Below are 14,270 nucleotides of genomic sequence, written 5' to 3' on the forward strand. Positions count from 1 at the left end.
ACAGAATGGGAGAAAATATTTGCAAATGACATATCAGATAAAGGGCTAGTATCCAAAATCTATAAAAAACTTATCAAACTCAACACCCAAAGAACAAATAATCCAATCAAGAAATGGGCAGAAGACATTGAACAGACATTTTTCCAAAGAAGACATCCAAATGGCCAACAGACACATGAAAAAGTGCTCCACATCGCTCGGCATCAGGGAAATCCAAATCAAAACCTCAATGAGATACCACCTCACACCCGTCAGAATGGCTAAAATTAACAAGTCAGGAAACGGCAGATGTTGGTGGGGATGTGGAGAAAGGGGAACCCTCCTACACTGTTGGTGGGAATGCAAGCTGGTGCAACCACTCTGGAAAACAGTATGGAGGTTCCTCAAACAGTTGAAAATAGAGCTACCCTATGATCCAGCAATTGCACTACTGGGTATTTACCCCAAAGATACAAACGTAGGGATCCGAAGGGGTACGTGCACCCCGATGTTTATAGCAGCAATGTCCACAATAGCCAAACTGTGGAAAGAGCCAAGATGTCCATCGACAGATGAATGGATAAAGAAGACGTGGTATATATACACAATGGAATACTATGCAGCCATAAAAAGGAATGAGAGCTGGCCATTTGCAACGACGTGGATGGAACTGGAGGGTGTTATGCTGAGTGAAATAAGTCAATCAGAGAAAGACATGTATCATATGACCTCGCTGATGTGAGGAATTTTTAACCTCAGGAAACAAACGGAGGGTTGCTGGAGTGGTGGGGGGTGGGAGGGATGGGGTGGCTGGGTGACAGACATTGGGGAGGGTATGTGCTATGGTGAGCGCTGTGAATTGTGCAAGACTGTTGAATCACAGATCAGTACTTCTGAAACAAATAATGCAATATATGTTAAGAAAAAAAAAAGAAGAAGATAGCAGGAGGGGAAGAATGAAGGGGAGTAAGTCGGAGGGGGAGACGACCCATGAGAGATGATGGACTCTGAAAAACAAACTGAGGGTTCTAGAGGGGGGGGGGGTGGGGGGGATGGGTTAGCCTGGTGATGGGTATTAAAGAGGGCACGTTCTGCATGGAGCACTGGGTGTTATGCACAAACAATGAATCATGGAACACTACATCAAAAACTAATGATGTAATATATGGTGATTAACATAACAATAAAAATTAAAAAAAAGAACATATGGGAATAAGGGCTAAAAATAAAAATAAAGCCCAGTAACAGGGATGGAGAGTGCTGTGTGGGTATGGGGGGGCGGGTGTATACAGAAAGGCCTCACTGAGGGGACATTGGCAAAGAGTTGCATAATGTGAGGAACAGGCTGTGCAACAACTCGGGGAAGGACATTCCAGCAGAGGGAGCAGAGAAGGCAGACTCTGAGCAGGCCCCTGCCAGTGTTTCTGAGGGTCAGCGAGCAGGCCATGGGAGAAGCACTAGTAGAAGAGGTCAGACAGGCAGCTGGGAGCCTGAGCAGGTAGGAACCTATAGGTGATTTTAAATCTATCTTTTGTTCTGAAAGAGAGCTTCAGCAACGGATTTTTGGTACAGTTCAGGCAGGACATCAAACAACAGGCCACCTGTGTGTGGCAGGAATGTGGGTCTTTTCATTACGTGTTTCACTTTTTAAAAAGGAGCCCAAGAAAAGCTGGGGGACAATAGCCTCGTTGTGAAAGGTTTGGTAACACAACTCTTAGGATCACAGGGCTTCTGACGCAGCACAGGTAAGAGAGAGGAAAATACCACAGAAAGTCAGAAGGCTAGGGTTCTACTATCAGTTCTCTATTTTCTTAGCAGAGTGACCTCAGGCCAAACCCTCAACCTGAACCCTGGGTTCCTTCTCTGTCATCCACTCTACCAGTCTCTTCAGGTTATTGTCAGAAAAAAATTAAATGTTACTTAAGAAAATGTTCACAACCTGAGATGACTTGTACCAATGAGAGAATTATTATCCAGCTAGACCTAATGTGATTTTAAAAAGAAAAATCAGGGGCGCCTGGGTGGCTCAGTCATTAAGCGTCTGCCTTCGGCTCAGGTCATGGTCCCAGGGTCCTGGGATTGAGCCCCGCATCGGGCTCCCCGCTCTGCAGCAGGCCTGCTCCTCCCTCTCCCACTCCCCCTGCTTGTGTTCCCTCTCTCACTGTGTCTCTCTCTGTCAAATAAATAAATAAAATCTTTAAAAAAAATGAAAGAAATTAAAAAGAAAAATCACCGAAAAAGAGAACTCTGATTTGCTACTAAATCACAATTCCTCAGATAAGCTACACATCAAAGAAATTCTCAGTAAAGGCGAAATTGGATTTAGCTATGATACCAGATGGCTTTCATTCTCACCACTGACTCAACTCTGAAATAATTATGTTTCAGTCTGGTAATTATAAGCTGAGCTATACAAACATACTGTAAACACAAACTTTAAACAGATGAAAACTTCGATATGTAAAAAGGTTAAGAACTGTTGAAAAAAAGCTTGAAGAGGGAATGGGAAAAGGGGCGTCTGGGTGGCTCAGCTGCTTAAGCATCTTCCTTAGGCTCAGGTCATGATGCCAGGGTCCTGGGGTTAAGTGGAATTAAGTCCCGAGTTGCATCGTTGCATTGGGCTCCCTGCTCATTGGGAAGCCTGCTTCTCCCTCTGCCTGCTGCTCCCCACCCCACCCTGCCCCTGCTCTCTCACTCAAATATATAAATAAAATGTTTAAAAAAAAAAAAAGAGGGAATGGGAATGAAAAAAGTTAAGACAGACAGTCCTCTTCTAGGTCCCGATGAAAGTAAATGTTCGCTGTGAAAGTGATTCAAATATTTTAAATACTTTTTGGGTCAGGCAATATTTTAGACTTACTGTGTATTTGCATTTTGGGCTTCCAACATGGGTATAAGTGATTGGAAAGAGAAGCTGGGTTAGGTTTGAAAAACCACCAGCACCTATCAGGATACACATTTTAGCAAACTCTTCTGAAAGTCAAAAATTTTAGAGTCATGTGCAAAAAGTTAGAACTACCAATTATCAGAAATAAACACCAATGGTAATTTAAATAGAGGCCAACAGAATGTATTTTAGCTCAAGAGACCTCAAAGAAGCTGGAAGCCTACCCTCTAGCTACCGTAACACTGTTTCCAGTCATAATCAGGAACCATTTATTAAGACACGATTGCAAATTATCTGGGCACTGTTTTTTTGTTTTAAACTTTTTATTTATTTATTTGAGAGAGAGAGAGTTCGGGAGCACGAGTGAGGGGGAGGGGCAGAGGGAGAAACAGACTCCCCGCTGAGCAGGGACGAGGTCATTCCCATGACCCTGGGATCATGACCAGAGCAGATGTCAGATGCTCAACCGACTGAGCCACCCAGGCGACCCAAGGGGACTGTTAAACAAATAAACAAAAAGTAGAGTAGGTATGATCCCATCCTAGAACTTTCCCTTTGAATGAGTTTAAGGTTTAACAACGAAGAGAATGAAAAGTTGTAGTTTAAAAACCTAAGTCTATTGCTAATAGAAAATAGATTAAAAAAAATAGAGAGCTGGAAAACATACAATAGCTAACTGAAAATGAAAACTTAGCATTAACTTTCATTCTTGCATCTGCACTTTTTACATATCTGCGTTTTTTAATTGATGGTTTAATTTGCGAGAATGAGAAAGAACATTACATTTTTATGACTGAGTCTCGTGGAAATGTAAAATAAATGGACCCCGATGCCACACTATTGAGGACTTTTTGATCACTCTTTGTAATTTTCATGAGTAAGTTTTATGCTGTTTCAAAAGCAATTTTTTTTCCAGTTGTCATTTCCTGCTTCTTTGGCTCTGATGATTCATAAAGTAGGCTATAAATCTCATTTAGCTCTTGTTTTTATTTAGCTGAAATGTTGAGGGGCAAGGGAAAGGAGGGCCACTTATAAATCTTGTATCTCTCTGGAAACACAACTTGCATTTTCTTTAATCTTATTTACTTGACTCCATATATGAAAAACAACTTTGAAGCACAAAGAGAAATTTACTTGAATTTACTCTCCTTTATTGAAGGTAAGGGGCAATAGGTGCAGCTTTCTAATTTACTTTTTGAATATTACCCACCACTAACCATCACCATATTAAAAACCATTAAACTATCGAAGAATCAATTTAGCTTATTATCTAATACCTTCAACAAATGTTTAGTGAGTGGCTACTATGTCCCAGGTGCACTGCTCTAATTACTAAGGATACGAAAGTAAACAAAACAAATAAAAACCCCTGATTCATGGAGTTTAAATCCTGTAAGGGTAAAGAAAAAGAATAAACAAATTATATGGAATGTTAGATAGTAATAAGACCTATGGGGGGAAAAAAACAGGAAAGGGAAATAAAGAGTGTGTTGGGGGTAATGGTGGTATCATTATAAATAGGGTTGTCTGGAAATGCCTCTTTGAAAAGGCGGTATTTTAATCAAGATCTGTAAGCCACGCAATTATCAGGGGTAGAACATTCCAGGCAGAGGGAACAGCAAGCATAAAAGCTCAGAGGCAGGAGAATATGTTGTATGTCTGAAGAAGAATAAAGAGGCCAGAATGACCAAGGGTGCCTGGGTGGCTCAGTCAGGTAAGCATCCAACTCTTTTTTTTTAAGATTTTATTTATTTATTTGAGAGAGAGTATGAGAAGGGGTGGGGGGGAAGAAGCAGAGGGAGAGAGAGAAGCAGATTCCCCACTGAGCAAGGAACCTGATGTGGGACTTGATCCCAGGACCTTGATCATGACCTGAGCTGAAGGCAGCCACTTAACTGACTGAGCCACCCAGGCGCCCAGCATCCCAACCCTTGATCTCAGCTCTTTTTTTTTCTTTTTCAAAGATTTTATTTATTTGACAGAGAGAGACACAGTAAGAGAGGGAACACAAGCACGGGGAGTGGGAGAAGCAGGCTTCCCACAGAGCAGGGAGCCCGATGCAGGGCTCGATCCCAGGACCCTGGAACCATGACCTGAGCCAAAGGCAGATGCTTTACGACTGAGCCACCCAGGCGCCCCTCAGCTCAGGTCTTGATCTCAGGGTTGTGAGTTAAAGCCCGGTACTGGGCTCCATGCTGGGTGTGGAGCCTACTTAAAAACAAAAAACAAAAAAACCCAAGAGGCCAGATTGACCAGAATAAAACGAGTAAGATGGAAGAGGATAGGCAACAATTCTTCTAAGGTTCCTTTTTGGCTTTTCACCAAGACACTGAGGTATAGTTTTTAATTATTTTGTAGATTTAGCAAACGCCATAGATATCACCTAGTGACTACTTGAGGTTCATAACCTTTGTTGTGCCACAGACTCCCTTTGGCAGCTGGTGAAGCCCATAAACACCCTTCTCAGAGTAATGCTTTGAAGTGCATAAAATAAAAAATATAAAATTATACAAGAAACTAACTATATTGGGGCGCCTGGGTGGCTCAGTTGTTAAGCGTCTGCCTTCGGCTCAGGTCACGATCTCAGGGTGTTGGGATCGAGCCCCACATAGGGCTCCCTGCTCAGTGGGAAGCCTGCTTCTCCCTCTCCTCCACTTGTGTTCCCTCTTTCGCTGTGTCTCTCTCTGTCAAATAAATGAATAAAATCTTAAAAAAAAAAGAAACTAATTATATTGAAATAAAGTTCTAGCCATAGGCCTCCAAGGGTCAAGGAGGGTCAGCAAATTAAGAGCTCCTGAATGAGAACTTCCTGGGGTGATAAAACTGTTATATATCTCGACTGGTTTACACATATATATACACTTGTCAAAACTCATTGACTTGCACACTTAAGGTCTATGCATTTCACTGTATGTAAATTATGCCTCAAGGATTTAAAAAAAAACAAAAACAAAAAACCTTGAGGGGCACCTGAGTGGCTTAGTCAGTTTAGTGGCTACCTTCAGCTCAGGTCATGATCCCAAGGTCTTGGGATCAAGCCCCGCATCGGGCTCCCTGCTCAGTGGAGAGCCTGTTTCTCCCTCTCCCTGTCTCCGGGCTTGTGCTCTCACTTTCTCTCTATCAAATAAATAAATAAAATCTTAAAAAAAACCAACAACAAAAAAAAACTTGACTATTCTAGCCCCCTCTTTATAGATGAGAAAACAAAGGCTCACTCAAAAAGTCAGAGACTTGCCAAAGGCTTTGATGAATTGCAGTATTCCTTTTTTAAAAGATTTTATTTTTAAGAGATCTCTACACCCAATACGGGGCTCAAACTCACAATCCTGAGATCAAGAGTCACATGCTCTGCCAACTGAGCCAGTCAGGTGCCCCAGTATTTTTATTTATTTTTTTAAAGATTTTTTTTTTTTTTTAAGATTTATTTGAGAGAGAGAGAGAGAGAACACCAGTGGAGGGAGGGGCAGAGGGAGAGGGAAAAGCAGACTCCCCAATGAGCAGGAAGCCCAACTTGGGGCTTGATCCCAGGACTCCAGGATCATGACCTGATTGGGAGGCAGATGCTAAACCAACTGAGCCACCCAGGCGCCCCCCCACCCAAGTACTCTTATTTAAATATACAGGGCTAGTTCAACCAAAGACCTAACCACACACATGCACAAATTATTTGTGATTTTATTTTGCCACTATTAACTATGCCCATTCCAAATGATAGAGTTGTTTTTAGAGCTTGGATGAAAAGGTCAATTACTCCAAACCAGATCTCTGTGGCAAAGTAGAATCAATCAAGACAGTCTGTGAGCTAGGAAAGATAGAGGGGGCTGAATATGTTAAGGGAGTAAAAAGGAAAGGGGAGAGGCAGAGTGGAGAAAAAGGAGTAATTTCCTACATTCCCAAAGCTCTTGATTAAGAAAAGCAGCAACTTTATTTATTTATTTTTAAAAAAGATTTTATTTATTTATTTGCCAGAGAGAGACACATTGAGAGAGGGAACACAAGCAGGGCGAGTTGGAGAGGGAGAAGCAGGCTTCCCATGGTGCAAGAAGCCCGATGCGGGGCTCGATCCCAAAACCCTGGGATTATAACCTGAGCCAAAGGCAGATACTTAATGACTGAGCCACCCAGGCGCCCCAAGCAGCAACTTTAATAGTCTAATCTTAATAGTTATTATAACTTTTTCTTCTTAATATATGCAAGGTCAATTCTACTTATTTGCATAGGATATAATCAAGTAAAGAAGAATCTCAAATTAATAAACTCTTCTGTCAACTTACCAGATTGGACACTCTAAGATTTTCTGCATAGCATTAAGGACATTTTGTACTTCTTCAACACGATCTGCAGGTAAATCCATTTCTTCCTGTTCCAACGAATTTTAAGGCATGAGCTTAAATATATACGTGTATATTTGTATGTATACACACGTTACTTTGAAAGGTTTATAAGAACAATAGCCTAGTTTCATTAAATGTCATTTTTAAATAAGAAATTTAAGATTGGAGTGCTTTAAAATTATACCAATCATAGAATTAATGACAAAAGCTTTATTTTTTTTTAATTTGAAAAGCTGGTTTTTTTGTAATTAAGACCACTTAAATTCCGTATTTTTTTTCCACATAAAGCCTCCAACCACTTTTAGTCTTTTCCTCTCTCCAAGAAAAAGAAAGCCACAGTGGGGTGACTGGGTGAGTGATGGTAGCCTCATATTTCTCCAATCATCCTGGCTCTTTTCTTTTTCTTGCTGAAAGCTAGCCTCAACAAAAACAAAACCAACGCTCCCCACCCCTGCTCTTCCCCAGTGTTTCCCACTAGTCAGCATTCATCTCAGGATCCTCTTTAGGCACGTCCATGCCAATAGCATCTGTGACTACTGACGCCCCTCTACTTTCTTCTTGTCCCTTCTCAGAAACGCGTTTATGAAGCCAGTTCTTTTTTAAGGGCTCTCCCTCCAACAAAATCCAGCATTCTCCTATTCTCAGACACATTCCTAGCCCCTTTCCCTCCTCAGGATCTCCTTCTCACACATACCAGCCGGTCTTAAAAAGACTACTATGATGCTCCCCTCAGGACACATTCCAGTTCCTGCCATCAGGATTCCCTCTCGGACACACCCTGCCCTCCTCCCTTATCCTCAGTGCCTCCCCTGCCCCGAAACCCACAAAGTGCCCCCGTCCCCACGATTTCCCCAGACTCAACGTCTTAAGTCTTTTCAGGTTCCATCCTCTGCCGCTCCCTGCCAGATAACACCCATCTTGCTCTCCCAGTCTATACCTGTTTCCTGTCCCTCGGAGCACCCCCTTGGACCTTCTCCCTTCCCGCGGGCTCTCTCACCTTCACCCAGAGCAAAGCGTCCGGGCTTCCCGGGTCCAGGGGCCCACTTCCCTGAAAAACTCGCCGGACTGCCCTCAATCCAGAAAGCCTTAACGAGCTCACGTCGCGCAGTCGCACTTTCAATTTATCTGTAATTCCCGCGCTTTCCTGTTGCCAGGGAAACCGACCGCAGCCACTGAGCGAGAACCTCTCAGAATACGAGATCGAAACACGTTACGGAAGAGCTGAGCAGAAAGAGCCGAGAGTCTCTGCCGGCTCCCGATTGGTCATCCATTTTCCCCGCGTTACGTAATTAGAAAGGGACGGAAGAGAAAGAATTCTCCCGGACTTTTCTATTAGGCCCTTGCCCCCTCACCTCTACGCTTCCACTTACGGCTTATTACGTCACAGAATTTGCTGGACTAGGGCCGTAATCACTACCTGAGGCCCGAATATGAGCGCAAGATAGTGCCTGAAACAGTCGCAAAAAGGGGCCCTGTTTCCTCACCATTTCCGCTTCAATGGAAGTCTCCAGTTTCGGTAAATAAAAAGATTGTGTGGGAAAAACTACGATTTCCAGCATGCATTGCGGATCGAAAGGCCTTCGCCACAGTGTTCCTTGGAAACTGTAGTCTTATGGAGCAGCGATTCCGACACCGGAAGCGGGCGCGATTCTCACGGCAAGCCAGTTGATAGTTTGAGGAGCTCGGTACGCTTACGCACGTCAATAGATATGGATTGGAGTGTTAGGTTTTCATATCTTGAGAGCGGCGAATAGGGTAAAGAATCTACAAGTCCCAGGAAAACTACAATTCCCATCTAGCCCCGCGAGTCCCGGGCAAGGAGTCCACTAAGGTCAGTGACCTAAGGGAACGCGGAGGGCGCCGAATTTACCTGGGAAGGGGAAATGCACTTTTGACTACGACTGCGCACTCGTAGTTCCGCCCCTCTGCCTCAGTGTTTGTTATTGTTGTGGTGTTCTGGCAGCTCCTGCCCCGCCCCTGCCACGCATGATTGGCCAATCAGTGGGATGGTAGTTTTGAGGGACAACTGGTAAGAGCCAATCACCTTGTCGGAAACTCAGAAACTGGGGACTAGGCCCTATTTCTATCCGCCATATTAGACTCTCACGCCGCAGGGATAGCTGCGGAGCTGGCAGGGAACGGTTCTTGCACTGGCCTCCGGCAGGCGCCCCCCGGGGGCGGGGAGCTGGTAAGGAAGCAGTTGCGGTTACGGACGGGTGGGAGCACATCGCCACTGAGAGGGCTAGGGGAAGTTTAAGGAAGGGATCCTGCAAAAAAAGAGGGGCTACTTTTTTCGTGTCTGGGGGGCAGCCAGTCTTGTCAGTGGCCGTATGAGAGAGCCGTTCGGATCGAGTGGCCGAGGGGGCGGATACTGCGAGAGAGATGGAGGGTCCGTGGCTTAGACTTCCTAGCAGAAAGGGGGCCTGGGCAGAGAAAACGAGAGAGAGTCCTCAAAGGGTGGTGACACTGTCTTGGGGACGTGGAGTGCTAGGAAACGATAACTGGAAGACTAGGATAAAGTCTGCAAGGAAAAAAAAATGACACTGCCCACACAGCCTCCCAACCTCATCCCTCTCCGCTTGTTGAGAACCTCGTAAGAAGTCTCCTTGGTCAGGGATCTCTGGTATTGGAAAGACACCGTGTTTCCTTTTTGTCAAACACCCAGCTATAGGTCACACATTTTAACCCCCGGATAGCTTGTCAGGCCTTTGGCGGAGACAGTAATCAAAGCTCAGGTTTCCAGGTCTGCTTCATTAACGGGATTTTTGGTATTCCTGAAAAAACTGACATAGAGGAAAAACTGATTTGTGCCAAGCAGAGGTGAGCCAGTGGCGTGAACTTATAATAATGCCGGTTTTGAAAGCTGAAGGCCTAGGCCCCAGCCATCTGACTTTACTGACTTTAAACCCACAAGGACAGATGGTGCTAACTATAGCTTTGGTATTTCCACAAGTTCAAGATTAATGTTCTTGCTGAAAGAATTTTCACATAAAAGCCAAACAGAAATAGGCAATTCTTTATGAAGACCTGGATTTGATCCAGCTCAGCTAGAATCCCCCCACTTCCTGTTTTCTCTCATCAGCCTACCAGCTGGATGAGCTCCAAAGTAACTAAACTAATTTTAATTGTGTAATTTGAGAAAAGGGGAGTTAGATTAGTTTCCTTCCTTCTGGATTCTCAAAAGTGTGGAAGTTCCGAGTTTCTCAGATATTGAAAAGTGAGAATGTGTTTCAGAATATCCACTTTTTGGCTGACTGAATCAGTTACTTCATTTCCCTGATATTTTTTGCCCAAGAATCTGGGGAGTTGACAGGAATTCTGTCCAAATGTTAAGGACCCCAAGAATTGCATTCCATATAAATGAATACTAGATGTCGGCAGATTGGTGCTAGAAACTGGTATTTTTTTGGTAGTGAACTTGGCTCTAGGTAAAGATGAAGAATGGAAAAAATTGGAGGGTAATTGTTTTGGGTTTAAAAAATCCCTGATCCTCAGAGAGTTCAAGGTCCTTTTTAATGACAGCCTCAATTGTATTGTTTCACAGGGCAGTGCATTTTGGCTTCTAAAGACTAACTTATCGTAATCATTTTTATATTTGAGTAACGTTTTCAGAGAACTTGCACACACATTTTTATTTGACCTATTTTCAAATTAAGGAGCTGAAGCTTAGGGGTTAAATGACTTGCTCACCGTTACGTGGCTAGTAATGTGTCAGAGCTGTGTCTGGAGCCCAGCTCTCCTCAACCCTTTTGCTCCCTCCCCTGGTATGCTGCAAACTCCTGAGACTTAGTCTTATTCATCTCCTGCTTCCTGTGCATAGGGCAGAATCTGGTTCTTTGAAGAGATTTCTTAAAGATTTGTTGATGAATATGTTTAAAAGATGACCTTTCTCATTACAACTTAGGTTTAGATTTTAACAAACTTTTTTCATAAAGTCATAAGAACAAACCAGTCTAACAACTCATTGGTGAATAAAATCCTTAATTAAAAACAACTGACCAGAGGGGCGCCTTGCCAGCTCAGTCCATAGAATGTGCAACTCTTGATCTTGGGGTTTTAGGTTCAAGCCCCATGTTGGGTGTAGAGACCACTTAAAAATAGAATTTTTAAAGAAAAAAAAAAACTGACGAGAGTAGACATTCAGTTACAGAATTGTTAACTTTTTAGACATGATAATAGTATTACAGTTTTCAAAAAGCCTTTTTTTTTTTAAGTGTTACATGCTCAATTTTATGGATGAAGTAATGGCTGTCTGTCAGAATAATCCAATAGGGAACAGGTATTGCTATAATAAGATTAGCCCTGTGTTGATGATAATTATGGAAGATAGCTGATGGGTCCTTAGGGGTTCATTGTATATTAATCCTTTTCTTTTGTATATGTTTAAATTTTCCCATAATAGTTTTTTTTTTAATTAGATTACTATAGTTAGGTTAAAACAGTTGACTACTGTCAATCCATATTGGGGGAATTGGGTGGGGGCAATACAGAAGTATAGATGAAATGAGGGTAGCCTTGAGTTTTCTATTCTAATTATACGTCCATCACTCTCTACTTTTATGTATGAAATTCTCCATAAAAGAAAAAAGTAAAACAAACAAAAAAACACATGAACTTGAATGAAAGGTGTTGACTGCTACCCCTGTTAGTTTCTTGGCTAGTATTTTGTCCTCTAAATTGTTAAAACTGATCTAACAGAGAACCTGGGTTGCTCAAATTTAGAAAAAGCCTGCTTTTCCAAGAAAAAAAATGTAGAATGTCACTTTCAAGTTAGGAGAATGTAAATTCCCTGAGGTTAGAGACCTATGGGTCTTATTCTTCTGTCCTGCTACTAGCAGGTATTCAGTAGTATCTATTGAATTAACTAATCATATAAAGTTCCATAAAATCCAAAGGGATTTTACGAATGTTAGATGATTTCTGTGGGTGTGGCCAAAATTGACACGGTCTCAACAAGCACCTAACAGTGAGATTTGGGGGTACCTGGGTAGGCCTCTGACTCTTGATTTCAGCTCAGGTCATGGTCTTGGGGTCATGGGATTGGTGGGGCTCCGCGCTCAGCGGGGGGTCTGCTTCTCTTCCTCTGCCTCTTGCCTGCTTGCGTGCACTCTCTCTCTAAAATAAATCTTTAAAACACACACACACACACACACACACACACACAAAGGGGCTTCTGGGTGGCTCAGTTGGTCGAGCATCCAACTCTTGGTTTTGGCTTGGATCGTGATCTCAGGCTCCTGGGATCAAGCCCCGCATCAGGCTCTGTGCTCAGCACAGAGTCCACTGCTTGTCTCTCTCCCTCTGCTCCTCCCCTCCTGCTCCCCTCCCACACACTCTCTTGCTCTGTTTCTCTCTCAAGTAAATAAATAAATAAAAATCTTTAAAAAACAAAATTACATGTTAAAAAAAAAGAATAAGATAGCAGGAAGGGAAAAATGAAGGGGAGGAAATCGGAGGGGGAGACGAACCATGAGAGACTATGGACACTGAGAAACAAACGGAGGTCTAGAGGGGAGGGGGTGGGGGGATGGGTTAGCCTGGTGATGGGTATTAAAGAGGGCACGTACTGAATGGAGCACTGGGTGTTATACGCAAACAGTGAATCCTGGAACACTACATCAAAAACTAATGTATGGAGATTAACATAATAAAAAAAATAGTACAAAACAAAACAGTGAGTTTGTTTTAAGCCACCCACCAGGTTATAAATAGGAGAAGAGGGTGCCTGGGTGGCTCAGTTGGTTAAGCATCTGCCTTTGGCTCAGGTCATGATCTCAGGGTCCTGGGATCAAGCCCCACATCGGGCTCCCCACTCAGTGGGGAGCCTGCTTCTCCCTCTCCCTCCTGCTCATGCTCTGTCTCTGGTAAATAAATAAAATCTTTTAAATAGATAGATAGCAGAAGAGCAGAGACACTGTTGTATTCACTGAGGTATCTTCCCAGCCTAGCCCATATTAGGTCTTCACAAGCTTTTGTTGAATGCCTGTTTATGCAGTTTATAGAACTGGCTCTAATGTGTGTTCTCTCTCCCCCATCCTCTCAACTCTAGCCCCACAGCATGGAACCACAGGTTACTCTAAATGTGACTTTTGAAAATGAAACTCAAAGCTTTCTGGTTTCCGATCCAGAAAATACAACTTGGGCTGATGTCGAAGCTATGGTGAGTGTTAGTTTTTTCTCCATCCTTTAAACGTAATTTTTTCAAAGGTAGCTATTTTTAGCTATGTTGTTTCATAGCTGTCATATTTGCCTTTTCTAGGTCTTTTGGAAAATTACCTTTGACGGGTTCAGTATTCATATAGATGTGCACCACCATCACCACCCCCCACCCCACCCCCAGGGTACAAACAAATTCTTTAATTTGCAGCTAGGACTTTTAAAAACTGTTTATTTTAGAAACAGCATGAGCAATGAATTGGTGTGGACCCCACCCTAACCAGGCCCCAGCTAAATGTTCTGCCTCAGAGCAGATACGTTACTGTGGTTTGTGAACCACCAAGGATATAACCTATGTTTTGCAAGCTAATCGTTTTTATTGCTAGCTCAGAGATTGAATATCTAAAAGTTGTGCAGTGGGGTACCTGGGTGGCTCAGCTGGTTAAGCATCTGACTCCTGATCTCAGCTTAGGTTTTGATCTCAGGGCAGTGAGTTCGAGCCCTGCATTGGGCTCCACACTGGGCCTGGATCCTACTTACAAAAAAAAAAAAAAAAAAGTTGAGCAGAAAAACTCCCACAGGTGCTTAACTACTCATCTGTTCTTATGTTGTTGTCAGTGCCTTTCCTCCTCTTGGTTTGCCCTTTGTACTCTTCTGTTTTTGTTTGGTTTGCAGTGGTGAATGTTTTACTTCCTACACAACTCTGTTTAACCAGCGAAACTCTGGTAAAAACCTGCTTTATTTGGTTATGTGGTATGATAACTAAAAAGGAAAAAAAAAACGGTGGGGAGACTTAACAAGATGATCTGATCTAGTTCTCTGTCTTCCAGCAATTATTTCTTTATACTGTTCTAAACAGGTGGTTATCGAGAAAGTTGGGTCTGTTTGTCAAATGATCTGAAAATTAAACACAT

General features: G+C 42.9%; 2 protein-coding genes across 19 annotated transcripts in view; one reads left to right on the forward strand and one right to left on the reverse strand.

Annotated features, from left to right (window-relative positions):
- BRCA1 (BRCA1 DNA repair associated) overlaps positions 1-9,143 on the reverse strand; it is a 67,410-nt gene extending 58,267 nt beyond the window's left edge. For 10 of the 15 annotated variants that reach the window (XM_073889501.1, XM_073889500.1, XM_025861666.2 and 7 more), the window contains exons 1-2: positions 8,685-8,759; positions 7,141-7,226 (exon numbers count right to left, since the gene is read on the reverse strand). In XM_073889501.1, the coding sequence (XP_073745602.1) occupies positions 7,141-7,226; positions 8,685-8,759 (161 nt within the window). Of the gene's footprint in view, positions 1-7,140; positions 7,254-8,137; positions 8,474-8,684; positions 8,763-9,070 lie in introns of those variants that run through there. The other 5 variants (XM_073889497.1, XM_025861667.2, XM_073889499.1 and 2 more) reach the window with 5 other exon arrangements.
- The window catches only part of NBR1 (NBR1 autophagy cargo receptor), a 30,049-nt gene continuing 24,672 nt past the window's right edge, over positions 8,894-14,270 (forward strand). For 3 of the 4 annotated variants that reach the window (XM_025861674.2, XM_025861676.2, XM_025861677.2), the window contains exons 1-2: positions 9,264-9,388; positions 13,250-13,360. In XM_025861674.2, coding sequence (XP_025717459.1) covers positions 13,259-13,360 — 102 coding nt within the window. In that variant the 5' untranslated portion in view covers positions 9,264-9,388; positions 13,250-13,258. Of the gene's footprint in view, positions 9,032-9,263; positions 9,389-13,249; positions 13,361-14,270 lie in introns of those variants that run through there. The other variant, XM_025861675.2, reaches the window with a different exon arrangement.

Source organism: Callorhinus ursinus, unplaced genomic scaffold (assembly GCF_003265705.2).
Source record: "Callorhinus ursinus isolate GAN/ISIS: 27379988/994484 unplaced genomic scaffold, GSC_fseal_2.0 scaffold108, whole genome shotgun sequence".
Classification (NCBI taxonomy): Eukaryota; Metazoa; Chordata; class Mammalia; order Carnivora; family Otariidae; genus Callorhinus; species Callorhinus ursinus.